Consider the following 12,622-nt stretch of genomic DNA (forward strand, 5'->3'; position numbering starts at 1 on the left):
CAAGGGGCCCTTTCTGGGTTGGATTCCAATAATATGAGTGTGCATCAAGTTCATTGATTACCATCAGTTTTTAAATTCATGTTAATGAAAGTTTTCGTGTAATCTCATGGTGTTCTTTAGCGAGGTTGATCAGAGATTAACTGGAAGGCTTATGGAAGGAACAAGAATGCAATGTGCCCTATCTGGCCTATCATGTCAACTGCAAAGTTTTAAAGCAACCTGGTAAAGCTGGGTCTCCTTTCACCTTTGTAACTTTGACAGTATTCCCATATCAGATTGTTGGAAAAATAACATTTTGACCTTGGATCAGGTTAATGAAAATGCAAACACACTTATCAGTGTGCTCTAATTGCGATTTTGAGAAGTTAACAATCAAGATGCAAGACAAATTGGAGGCACCAGCAGAATCCCTTAAAACCTTCCAAGAGCTCTTCACCAGGTACTGGTAGCATTAAGTACCAAAGAGCCATAATTTCAAGGTCAATACCCAAGCACCAACCAAGGAAACAGTTTATGATTAAATCTTTAATCATTGTGTTAATTTCTAATCTAATCATGTTGCATAGGTGAGTGATCAACAGCAACTCTGGAGTCCCACACCCACCATTACATTAGTTTTTCTGGACCACCCATTAGTTTGATTTGATGACTTTAACCTAGAATGTGCAGCAAATGTGATAACACAAAGCGTTCAAATTTCGGCTAGACTGCTGCATAAACAAATGTGCGAGTAAATTTATACAGAAATAAGTAAATTTTTCAACGGGGTAAATGTTAAACAGTAAAATCATTGATTTCGGACTGGGATATTGTGGAATGAGGTTTTCCTATAACAATTTTGGCCCAATTCCAATAAGCACTATAAGTATAACCTAATTAGGCCCTGCTTGATGTAATGGACTATAGAGTTACCTTTAAAGACTTAAATGAGTACAGAGGTGGAAGAATTTATAGAAGGATATATCTATAATACCCTCTTCCATTGACATCAACAACTTCAATGAAGTTCCTCCCTTTCATCCTTTATAACCCATCTCCTATCAAGATCTGAAGCAAAGAAAATTAATGTTAATAATACAATCAGATATAGAAAAAGTATGGTTTCTATGGAAACTCCATAAGAATTTATACCTGAATTACTAGTTTACACTTTTCCAGATTCTGAAGGACCTGGGTACCTAAGGTTCAAACTTGAAACTTCAATCCAGATGAACATCCAGGGCTTTCATCCCAAAATGTTACAGCAATAACAGAAAGCAACTCAATCCTGAATTGAATAAGATATGTCACCAAACTATACTGCGAAAAAAAATATTATGATCTTTATCAAATTAAATGGTAAACAAACTTTACATGTCATCCACACAACATTAAACTGGCTCAGTCCATCTTTTCCACCTATGCACATGAAAACTCCAAGCTTTGTAGGGAAAGTCCTATTGCATCTAGTGCGGTCATGTTTTGCCAGGCACGTCTCAGTATGCCAAGCAAGCAATCCAAACTTCATTACATTTGCTACAGCAAGATGCATGCTCCGAGTGTATTCTTTTACATCTGTAGCTGAAGATAGGAAATCAACAGTGAAGAGGTTAATTAACATGCAGATTGAGTAATTTGTGCCATTACATACTGTTTAATCATGCAACATTACAGTATACCTATTACTTTGGTTCAGAAGTTCGATTTCGAGATGGCATCCAACTGCTTGAAGCACCATGTTGGCGACCTACATCAGCAGTTTCAGCCAACCCCTCTGGTTTTGGTAATTTGAGCGCATTGCTTTTATTCTGCAACAATCCCCAAAGAAAAACCATTTAAACACCACATGACAAAGTGCAAAAGATTACAACCTGTAAACAGTACTGGATACTTCATGAAACATAAATACACATAACTATAATTTATATCACATGTTACATACATATTTTTCAATAGTTCTATTAGCACCCGAATTCGGGACTGCAGATGATGTAAATGGCCTGTGAATATGAGCAAGGTGACTTGATCTTCTAGGTTCTGGAGCCACAGCTTGTCTAGAAACTTCATCAACTCCTGAAAATCCACAAATCAAACATAAGTACCAAGAAATATTTGGTATACCTAACACTCCAACATGTCATAAGCTTTCACAATGCTGTAAAAACCCAAATCTCATCAAAGCTTAGGTAATCATCCTGGAAATGATGTCAAAACCAGAACTTACCTTGAATCCTCACATCCATAGGCACTGCTCGACTGCCAGTCACTACTTGACCATTGGTCGCTACCGCTGGCTGCAAATTATAAGAAAGTCGGAAGAAACAATATCAAATATCTAACACAAGTGAAGAACAGCAAAACTCAGAAGCAATCAAAAGAATGTAATTAAAACAAAAGGGTTATGCGAATACTAACAGCTGATTGGCCATGAGTCCTCGTCTGTTGTGCCTGCTGGAACTTTAGGATCGTCCAGTCAAACACATAATCTAACTCAAATCCTGTCAAATGTGAGAATAAACACCACCAAACAGAGAAAATCAGATCGGATACACCTCGAGAGGTACAAAATATATTTCTATATTGAGGACCAAACAAGATTTGGTGGTGAAATGAATATCACACCTTCACGAGTAAATAAGTCACGAAACAGACGCTTCAAGAATACATAATCCGGACGTTGATCAAATGTTAAGGAATGGCAATAGTGGAAGTAGGATGCGAACTCCACGGGATGAGACTTACATAGCACCTGAAAACAGATGTGACGACAGTATACTTTAGTTAAACGAATAACATAAAGATTTCATTGTAAAAATATTTTTTTTCCTGAATGAAAAGCAATTAGAAGTCCTCTAGCTGCCTATCTACAGAGCGCATACCTCAATGGGAGTTGATAACTTCTTCTCACAAATCTTATCATATTTTTGCTTCTTTGTTGCAGCTTTTAGGCCCTGCCAAGGAAGGCTAAACATAGAAATCAACTAGTTAGCGGGTTTTCAACATGTCGATTGAGATAACCAACAGAAGTTGCACCCCGTAACTCTACAGGAAATCTTTCAACTGAATATCTGCTGAGATATGGTAATGAATCCATCGCATACCTTCCTCTTAAAAAGTACAGAAGAACATAGCCAAGTGACTCCAAATCATCCCGACGACTCTGATCTAAAACAACGAAACAACAAAGGTGAGGAGCAGACAACCAAACATCTTTAAAATGGTTTAATAACAACTCTCCACTTACCAATTCCCAAATGGGTATTGCAGCTAGCATATCGTGCAGTTCCTGTCAAGCTTTTGTTTTCCCTTTATTTTTATTCAGAAAAGTAGATACCGTTAGGCAATAAACCAGGAACTGAGAAGACTAGTCTACATTTAGTATAACAGACTTTTTTTTTTCATTTAGTATTTTAGACTTGAATGCCAAACAATCACCAAAGTTTATGCATGAACCTATGTCTTGAACTATACCTGTATGGAATGTGGCGATTTGTAGTTGGGTCCCGAAATCTTTTCGCAAGTCCAAAGTCAATGATGTAAACCTGATGTAATGAGTTTCCAACAATAAATAAAATTAAATACATAAACAAACAAATAAAAAACTGAAAAACCAACTGATTTGCTCCTGATAGTTGATTGTTACAAAAAAAGTACTAATCACCTGATTTGCTCTCTTGCCAAGACCCATGAGATAATTGTCTGGTTTGATGTCCCTATGCAAAAACCCTTTCGAATGAACATATTCTATTCTCGTGATCTGCAATAGAAGACAAGAAAAAAAAACAGAAGCAGAAGGTAAAAAATCTCGCCTGTTTAAAGTATCCATCAGAAAGTAAAAGATATATTGCGAATTACCATTTGTTCGGCCAACATTAAGACTGTTTTCAGGGAAAACTTCCTCCCACAGTATACAAATAAGTCTTCAAGACTCGGCCCTAACAAATCTATGATGACGACATTATCATCGTGATCAAACCCCGCCCACTTCATGCTTGCAATGCCAGCTGAAACAACACAAATTCAATCAATTAACCTCCGGTGAAAACAAAATTAAAGTTGATAACAGCACACAAAAGCAAGTAGGTTTCGAAACAAAAACTCACGTCCTCCGTGTAGAATTTTATACAGCTTCGCCTCGTACATAAGCTGTAAATGCTTCGTCTTATTACTTTCCTGCCAAAACCAAAATCAAAATCAAAACCAAATGAATCAATTCCCCCTGGTAAAGCTCATAAACACATAGAGCAGCTTTTCGACAAGATCATGACACCGAAACTCGTCGGCAGCCTAATTGTAACAAGAAAATCACAATTAATGAGCTCGAATGCGATGAATTCACAATCGTGCAGAGAAATTATCCCTAAAAAATCATCCAAATCACTCGAAACTGGTCGAAAAACGACGAAAAATCAATCAAGACTTACAATCTTGGCCGCCAAGGTCTCTCCGGTCTCCATATGAGTAGCTGAAACAAACACCAAAGGCGAAAACAAAACCTAATTAGCAATTGATTACAATAATCACGACGCTAATTACGATGAAAGTGATTCCAGATATAAAGAAAAACAAAGGAAGATCTGAGCTATACCGAGGTAGATTTCACCAAAAGAACCGCTCCCAATTTTTCGACCTAGCTTGAACTTGCCTCCGATAATCCTCTCCATGAGAAAAAGCCTTAGTCTCTCTCTCTCTCTCTCTCTCTCTCTCTCTCTCTCTCTCTCTCTCTCTCTGTGTGCAACTGGAATCGAGTTATGGAAAGAGGCGGGATTCGAAATCGAATCGGAGAAGAGACCGAAATCGGATTTGAGATTCCGATGAGACTTTAAAAAAATATATAAGAGGAAATCGAAGGAGGAGGATGAGGAGGGAGGACCTGGATGGCGGCTACGGGGGAGAGGAAGACGAGGGATCTAAAAAGCGAAAGTGGTAAAAGAATGAGGCCAATTTGGTCATTTGGGATCCAAATTGGGGTGGGAGTTGGAATTTTGAGAATTCGATGGGGGTTTCGAATTATCTGGAGTTGTGGAGGCCCATCTGAGAAAATATTGGTTTCGATGGTCGGTTTCTGTTTTTTTTTTCGATTGAGCGATGTGGCGGTAAAATTGAAAAGTGTGTCATTCTTGAGTCGGATTATGTTACTATATCAAATAATAATAATAATAAGTCAGAAAACAACTAAAAGAATGAAATTATATACAAATTTTAGTTATACAAAAAGAACGAAGTTAAATAATAAAATTACATACATCTATTCACATATAAAATTCTAATTATGTAACATGTTTTCTTTTGTTTACCTGGTTACATTTACATGTATGTAAACATATTGACAAAAATAGACATTCATTAAATGAACATCTATGCAATCTGACTACAAAGAAAAAAATAAACGCTTGAAATCCAGCTTGGCTAAGTGATATGGTGACTTATAATTATATACAAATTTTAGTTATACAAAAAAAAACGAAGTTAAATAATAAAATTACATACATCTATTCACATATAAGATTCTAATTATGTAACATGTTTTCTTTTGTTTACCTGGTTACATTTACATGTATGTACAATTTACATAGACAATCACTGAATGAACATCTATGCAATCTGAAGCCATATCCCTCTACTAGGAACTCCAACATGCACAACAAAGATCAAGTAAAAGCCAGGTGGAGCAATTTCGGCTATTGGTGGTGCCACAACCTCGACTTGAAACAATTCTGATTCCACAATCTTTAACTCTATTATGACCAACTCTATAAGTCTCTGTCCCATTGAAAACCCATGTGTTGTAAATGGTGGTGCGTACATTGTTACCCTCAAATCAGACAAATTAACCCTAGCTTTCTTCGCTTGAAACTCGATCAAAATATTTTGACGGTAATTTATAATTTCACCGTTGTAATTTGAAGTGATTGCAACGCGATCCGATACCCGTTCCGGGTCGAAATACCTTGGGTAAAATTTCTCGATCCGGAGCTCCGTAGGATATTTCACACCCGTGAAATTATGATGGAAGTTTGGATTGCTCCCGGCCACTAAAACTTCACCGCCTGGCAATAATGCAGAGGTTGAACCGTACATTCTTGGTATTATCGTTTCCTTTAGCTCAGTGAATCGTCGGGTTAATGGGTTATCGGGTTTATAAATCACCGGAGAAACATTCGGATCCTCCGCAAAGTTCAACCCGGCAGTGCCCCGTTTGGCTCCATTAATAATAAGTATATCACCTGTGGGAAGGATCACCATATCTCCCATGACCCTTGGGGTTGGCATCATCTCCTTCTGCCACTTGGCTTCTGGGTTGGTTATATCAATTCTTCCGCAATCTTGTAGCGCAGTTACGTATATACCGTTTTCAACAAACTTTCCCGCCTTTGGATCAGCTCCACCACATACCAGAATTTCAGCTCGGATCACATTCGGGTTTGTGCCATTGAGCTTTAGAGGTAGCAATGCCGCCATCCCGGAGGCAGGGTAGTTACGAGAGCCGCCGTCGAGGACGGGGAGCTCACGCTCGACCTTATTAGTGGTAGGGTTAAGCAAAATGGACCGATTATTAGCGAAGATGAGGAGGTTGCCATCCGTGGAGAGGAAGACAAACGGGTAGAGATTGTTCTCTACGGCGTCACTTGTCTCTTGGAGAAATGGTAAAGTGTAGATTACTTCATTGGTACTTCCCGCCTTAGGGATATACTCATAATTGAACATGCCACGGCCTCCGATCACTATGAATTCCCCGTTTGGCAGAATATGTTGAGTTGAAAACCTTAGAGAAAATCAAATTTAAACAAGAGTATGAATAAAATTGTTAAGTGATTAGATTCGTATAAATAGAGAGGCTAGTACCATCTTAAGCCAGAAAGTGATAAGGGGTACTCCTCCCAATCGCAACTACTGCATCCATTGAAGTATCTGACGGACCTTCCTCCTTCATCCCATCCACCAGTTTGCACAAGAGTGCCATTAGCTGATAACCCCCCAGATGAGCACCATGTATCTGTTAAAATCTGATTTTGGCTAACAAGGAAAAAAGTAAGTTTAAGTATGCCAAAATATATAGCATCAATGAAACAGCAAGAGCTTGGAGATAACCTACCTTAAGTGGCCTAATAGCTGCAGTGTCAATGTCGAATTCCACAGCATGCGCCCAGCAATCCAATTCATAAACTTCACCTTCTTTTCTGCTGTCCAAAAACCGGCGACAATCTCCCGCGGGCAGTGAGATCTCAGATGGGCCAAAACCAGCAGCATAAAATATGATGGCCTTATTACTTTTAGGCATTATGATCATGTGCATGGCAGATACACCTGAATTCTCTGAAACCAATTCCCACCTACCTCTATACTCTTTCTCATGTTTGATTGCTTCATTTGGATTGGTAGCAGCTTTGAAATATTCATGCTCACCTCCATTGAAGAAAAGTGTAAGTGGGATATTTAGAAGCCTAGAAATCCCATATGTGAAGAAGAGAAAGAGAGTAAGGGACTTGAGCAAGATGGACATAGTTTCAGACTGGCTAAATTGGATCTTTGGTATTTAATTACTTCTAGTTCTAGGCACTCTTTTTATGGTCTCTATTTGCTCCAGATTTGAAGGAATTTTTGGATGGTTGTTAGTCTGTTAGACTAAGCACCAAATCAGTGTTCAGCTGGCTCTGTTTCGAAGAATTCTTGGGTTTTAATGTCATAGTAATTGGATTTGTCAATCCAAAAAACGTGTCAACTGGATTTTGACATATTTATCGATATATAAATGCCATAATATGATAATAAAAAAGTGATGTTATGCATTATGACAATTTTATGTCCTAAGGACAGAGACAGGTATACTATTACTCTGTTTCCTTTATATATGATTCATTAGCTTAATGGGTTTTACATGTGCTCTATTTTGTAATTTGATTGAACGTGATGTACCTAAATCTTAAAATCCAGGATCTTAAATCCACGAGTTTCATATAAAATGGCATCTCCAGAAATAGACACAAAGAAAGGCATACAAAAAGAGCAATACACATAGAAACATGAGGAAGATATATAGATGGTTGAAATTAGCCTCTGATGAAGTGATAACTGTTTGATAAATTCCACAACAGCTTTGATTGAATTTTGCGAAGCTAGACTAATGAACTTTCCAGCTTCAGTGGGATCACTGGAGCCACCTCCGGTTAGAACAGAAGAAAACGCAATGAGAGGCACCCTTTGCTGCAGACATATCAAGGCAACCAAAGCGCTTTCCATGTCCAAAGGGCTTATGTTGAACTTGTCACATAAGAAGCTACAGTAAGCAGCATTAGATAGGAAAATTCTGGCACTTGTCCCCCTTTTGACTAAAGCCACATTTGGGGTATGAGGCAAACATGTTGTTGAGTTTAAGCAACTTTCAAGCTTTTAATCTTAAAAACCATGTACGTGCATAGTTATATAGCGTTACTTTGTGGATATATACTAAGCCTTTTCAACAAAAATAAATAAATAAATACTAAGCAGGCTTATTACCTTGAGCAATTTGGAGATTTCATAGTAGAGGGGATCAACAGCAACCCAGAAGGCATATTGTCTTTGTTCTGGAGTTCCATCAATGGGGAAGACTTCTTCAGGTTGAAATCAAATGTTGTTTACATATTATCACATGAGCTGTCACCTGCCACATTCCATGTATAACTTGAAATTTTGAGGCAGCCAATATCTCTTGTAGGCTCCTTGTGATTCAAGGGATAGTTCATCTTGAGGCCTATTTCCATATCTTTGCATCATGCCATGTAGATTAGTGTCATGTGTGGTATTCAGTATTCACAATATATGCATCAAGACAGTTACATAAGTAGCTTTCCTGGGTTACAGTCTCTAGTGTCTAGTGATAGTGTGATTCTAATTAGGTAAGTGAAACCAACATAGATAGAGCTAGAAATATACCTGCCAATTCCAAATAGCAGTATGGGACCAACTCTGAGGGATAAGCACATCTGCAATTTTAAAGGATGGGTTTGCATTACTAGATATGCCATAGTGTACCACTCCTCTATATTAAACAAGCTTAACAAAAGCTGAGTAATTCCTGCATTGATCTTAAACAGAAGAAACTGAAAAGATAGAAAGCAGAAAGGAAATTTGTGAAATTTGGAGTATTCTGTATATATCTAGCTACCATGGAAAGTCCTGTCATGACTAAGATGACTTTCTTTTCAGCAATGATTCCAAACTGAAATCTCCTTCCTTGAATTAAACCCAAGAAAACAAAACATATTATAATCAAAGCAAAAGGAAGAAACAAAAATCAATGATCAGTACTTGTATTTGTATGTTTACCAGAAAAATCTATGATCATGTTTGTTGAAGTAAAGTTTGGAGACTGAAGAAGAGGTCCTAATTCGAAAGAATTTGGAATCACCAAGCCCAAGTAAGGGCCACTCTTGTTGGCATGGTCAATCAACTTTTGTGTATCTGCAGGCATCAAGTTGATGATCACAGCGTAAGCAGCTATGCAAGGCCAAGCTACTAATGAAATTTTCATGCTTTCTGCAGATATTGGGAGAGAGATGAACATAACATAAGATTATATCAGGAAAATTATAAGAAAGCATGAAAATAAGGCAAAGAAAGCTGCTAGCTCTTTAAAGCACATCAACTGCCATTACAATTGGTAAAAGCATTGTCATCTTTTCAATGATATTTGATCTTATGCATTTCATGTGAAATAATGCAGAAGGAAACAAAACTACTCATGCCACCTCCATTTGGTGGCCAATAATATTGGTTATTATGGTAACTATATTGATAAATTACAAAATCCCCCTATGACAATTTGTAAAATGGGCAATACTCCCTTTAGTAAACATCAATACTAGGACACATAATAGATGCACAACTAGCAGCTGCTAACTGTTTGATAAATTCAACAACAACTGTTGCCGAGTTAGGGGAAGCAAGAGTATGTCAGCCTCATTAAAATCCGCAGAGCCACCACCGGCCAAGTCCGACAGAGCCCTGATAGCTATGAAGGGCACCCTTTGCTGAAGACATATCAAAGCAACAGAAGCACTTTCCATATCCACAGGAGTTACATTGAACTTATCGTATATGAAGTCACGGTAAGCTGCATTGTCTAGGTAAATGCTCGCACTTGTTCCCCTTTGGACTCTTGCCACTTTTGGTGTGTGACAAACATGATGTTGAGTTTAGGCAACCTTCTAGTTTAAGGTCCTAAAAGCCGTGGACGCATATATATAAGTTCATAATAAGCATGTTCTTCGTATTTGAAACAATATAAAACTATTGATTGATTAAAGGAACTACCATTACTTGAACACTCCAAACCTAAATGGATCTCTACTTCCAATCTAATCTAGATTGATGTCATAGATAAGGAACTTCTTCAGTACTTAGTCTAGAGATTTTTCTCAGTGACAGCTATGTGAAAAAAAATCTCATCTGTTGAATATATGTAATTGTAAAAGTGGGGGAAATTAATATGAATTCATGACAGAGCTGCACATATTTGTAGTATCACAAGTAGTAAACCATATAGCAAGAATCAAAGGAAGTAAACAGAAGGGGTGATTCTGAGGGGAATACCCAGCATAGTGGCAGCACCAATGCAGCTGGTTCCTTGGATTCTATGGATGGCATGAGTCATCATCGGCTCGGAGCATTCGGGTGCCGACAAGTAGGACAGAGATGATTGATGTGGAGCCACGCGACGATGCAATCCCGATGATAATAGTGGGAGCAGGGCAACTTAGTAATGCTGCTGCTGCTATCTTTATTCTGTGCAAACATATCCCTACAAATAGCACACACTTCCTCATCATTAACTGGACTCGCTTCCTCCAAAGCTTGGATGAATGATTCGGTTGCCGGAATCAGCCTGAACCTGTATGGCCGGTCATCGTGCAAATCCAAGGACTCCTCCGTATCTCTACAGATTATATCCACGGATTGGACCTCGATAATTTTATCGGGGACGGCTTCTTGCAAAGCTTGCAATACTGGTGCGAGAATTTCCGAATGCTTATCTTCGGGAAGGTTCAGAGCTGAGCAGAGATACCTACCCAACTTGCTGAGCAACTTGTTTGCCTCCCTGGGAGACCCATATGATGACTCTTTGATACCTGGCGAATCTCTCCATGGTAGTCTTGACATCTTTACTTGCCCTCTCCCTGGAGAATCGCAGCTTCAAAGTTTTCCTATGTTGCAGAATTAGAGGTTCAAGATCATACTGCCGGGTTTCTGGATTATAATTTGCATATCCCTGGAAAAGGTAGAAGCGGATCGGAAGTATATCCACGCACGCCCTACTTCGGTAGAAGGTGTTTCTCTGGATCTGATAAATTCGGGTGATAAATTCACGATTGATCTCATATATGTGGGTGGTGTTCATGCTTGCTTTTTCTCCGCAGCGGCGATGCCCGATCGGGTGCGTTGTAACCTAATTCGACCTTTACCAACGTCTCTTCTTGTATATATATTAATATATATGTTCCTAAATCCCAATCCTAAACGAAATACACAAAGGTGCGTTCTGCAAAGAGCCTTCGCTCCAAGAGCCCAACAGATGTTTGGGAACGGCGTCAGTTTTGTCTTTCGCATAACAGTAGTTGTGGTGAAATTATACGAGTCACAATGTAGAATTTGACTGCCTTTCACCACCCGCACGAGGAGGTCATGTTCTTATTTCGCATGAGAATGAACCCTATCGCCGACATCGGCATCATCCAAATCGGATCTGAAACCCTAAGCCATCAGATGCCTAGAGTTACTGGAAAGCAATCGTTGGTTGCAGCCACAACAAGCATATTTCGCCCAACCTAATCAACGGTGCTTCTGATGAAATTGTTAATCTGCCCATTCGCCTTCCCAGATTAGTTCATTTGAACGGGTGAGGAAGATCTGTTGAGATTGTTAATCTACCCAGTCGCCGACTCCATCATCGTCTTCTTCCACCTCTTCTTTGCCTCTCGTTTTCGACTATCCATCATCGTCTTCTTCCACCTCTTCTTTGCCTCTCGTTTTCGACTATCTGATTCGTACGGGCTCGCCCCCAAAATCCTCAATTGCATCAACCATTTGATGGATCAAACTATAACAGCCGATCGCGAGAGGCATGCAGCTTCTTTCCAGAACGTCGGGGAACCGAAATCCAAATACTGTGTTTGAGATGGAGCCGCAAACACAGTAGCTGAGTTCATCTTAACAACCACACACGTGTGGCAATGTCAAACTTACTCTCCTCCACAACCCAAGCCATTTAATTTGACTAATTCACCTGCATATCATGTGACTTTTTTTAATTCCCAAACGTCTGAGCAGCTAACAGAGATTAGTGGGACCAACTGGCTTGCACAATAACCAGTCGACACGTATGAAAAAATTTGATTGGACTCTTGAAGCGTGGGCGCTTAACAAAGGTCATGAGACCCAAATTAATTTGGTGATGAGAATGCAATTACTCAATTATTCAATTATGATAACACCGGTTGCCTCCTTAAAATATGGGGTTCGAAATTGACACACCCGATTTTACATTCTGCACACTATTTACATTATTAAATGTTATTTTATCTATCAACAATATTTCACTTACAAGATTACCCTCTTTCTCTCTCCCTCTCTCGAACCCTTCAAACCAAGTTCCAGAAGCCGG

General features: G+C 38.9%; 2 protein-coding genes across 6 annotated transcripts; both read right to left on the reverse strand.

Moving 5' to 3' along the window:
• Positions 1-664: 664 nt before the first annotated feature.
• Positions 665-4,845, reverse strand: LOC126784851 (casein kinase 1-like protein 3). 2 transcript variants are annotated; one of them, XM_050510371.1, is made up of 17 exons: positions 4,568-4,845; positions 4,404-4,444; positions 4,083-4,152; positions 3,835-3,983; positions 3,641-3,736; positions 3,451-3,521; positions 3,224-3,285; positions 3,081-3,144; positions 2,859-2,943; positions 2,602-2,728; positions 2,395-2,477; positions 2,204-2,273; positions 1,922-2,052; positions 1,659-1,787; positions 1,354-1,560; positions 1,132-1,267; positions 665-1,047 (listed from the first exon to the last, which is right to left on the reverse strand). In XM_050510371.1, the coding sequence occupies exons 1-14, from the start codon at positions 4,641-4,643 to the stop codon at positions 1,662-1,664; spliced, it is 1,251 nt and encodes a 416-aa protein (XP_050366328.1). In that variant the 5' UTR covers positions 4,644-4,845; the 3' UTR covers positions 665-1,047; positions 1,132-1,267; positions 1,354-1,560; positions 1,659-1,661. The 2 variants fall into 2 exon arrangements, with proteins under 2 accessions (XP_050366328.1, XP_050366327.1); XM_050510370.1 differs by having other exon boundaries at positions 1,132-1,560.
• Positions 4,846-5,574: 729 nt separating this feature from the next.
• On the reverse strand, positions 5,575-10,699 carry LOC126783476 (aldehyde oxidase GLOX1-like). Of its 4 annotated transcripts, none has more exons than XM_050508950.1 (8): positions 10,555-10,699; positions 9,289-9,498; positions 9,128-9,195; positions 8,896-8,945; positions 8,479-8,725; positions 7,076-7,424; positions 6,826-6,986; positions 5,575-6,745 (listed from the first exon to the last, which is right to left on the reverse strand). In XM_050508950.1, exons 5-8 carry the CDS (start codon positions 8,556-8,558, stop codon positions 5,575-5,577), a joined length of 1,761 nt encoding a protein of 586 aa, XP_050364907.1. In that variant the 5' UTR covers positions 8,559-8,725; positions 8,896-8,945; positions 9,128-9,195; positions 9,289-9,498; positions 10,555-10,699. The 4 variants fall into 4 exon arrangements, 2 of the variants coding, with proteins under 2 accessions (XP_050364907.1, XP_050364908.1); XM_050508951.1 differs by having other exon boundaries at positions 9,289-9,423; positions 10,555-10,695; XR_007670876.1 differs by lacking the exons at positions 5,575-6,745; positions 6,826-6,986; positions 7,076-7,424 and adding an exon at positions 7,470-8,241.
• Between the last annotated feature and the right edge of the window lie 1,923 nt (positions 10,700-12,622).

Source organism: Argentina anserina, chromosome 2 (genome assembly GCF_933775445.1).
Source record: "Argentina anserina chromosome 2, drPotAnse1.1, whole genome shotgun sequence".
Classification (NCBI taxonomy): domain Eukaryota; kingdom Viridiplantae; phylum Streptophyta; class Magnoliopsida; order Rosales; family Rosaceae; genus Argentina; species Argentina anserina.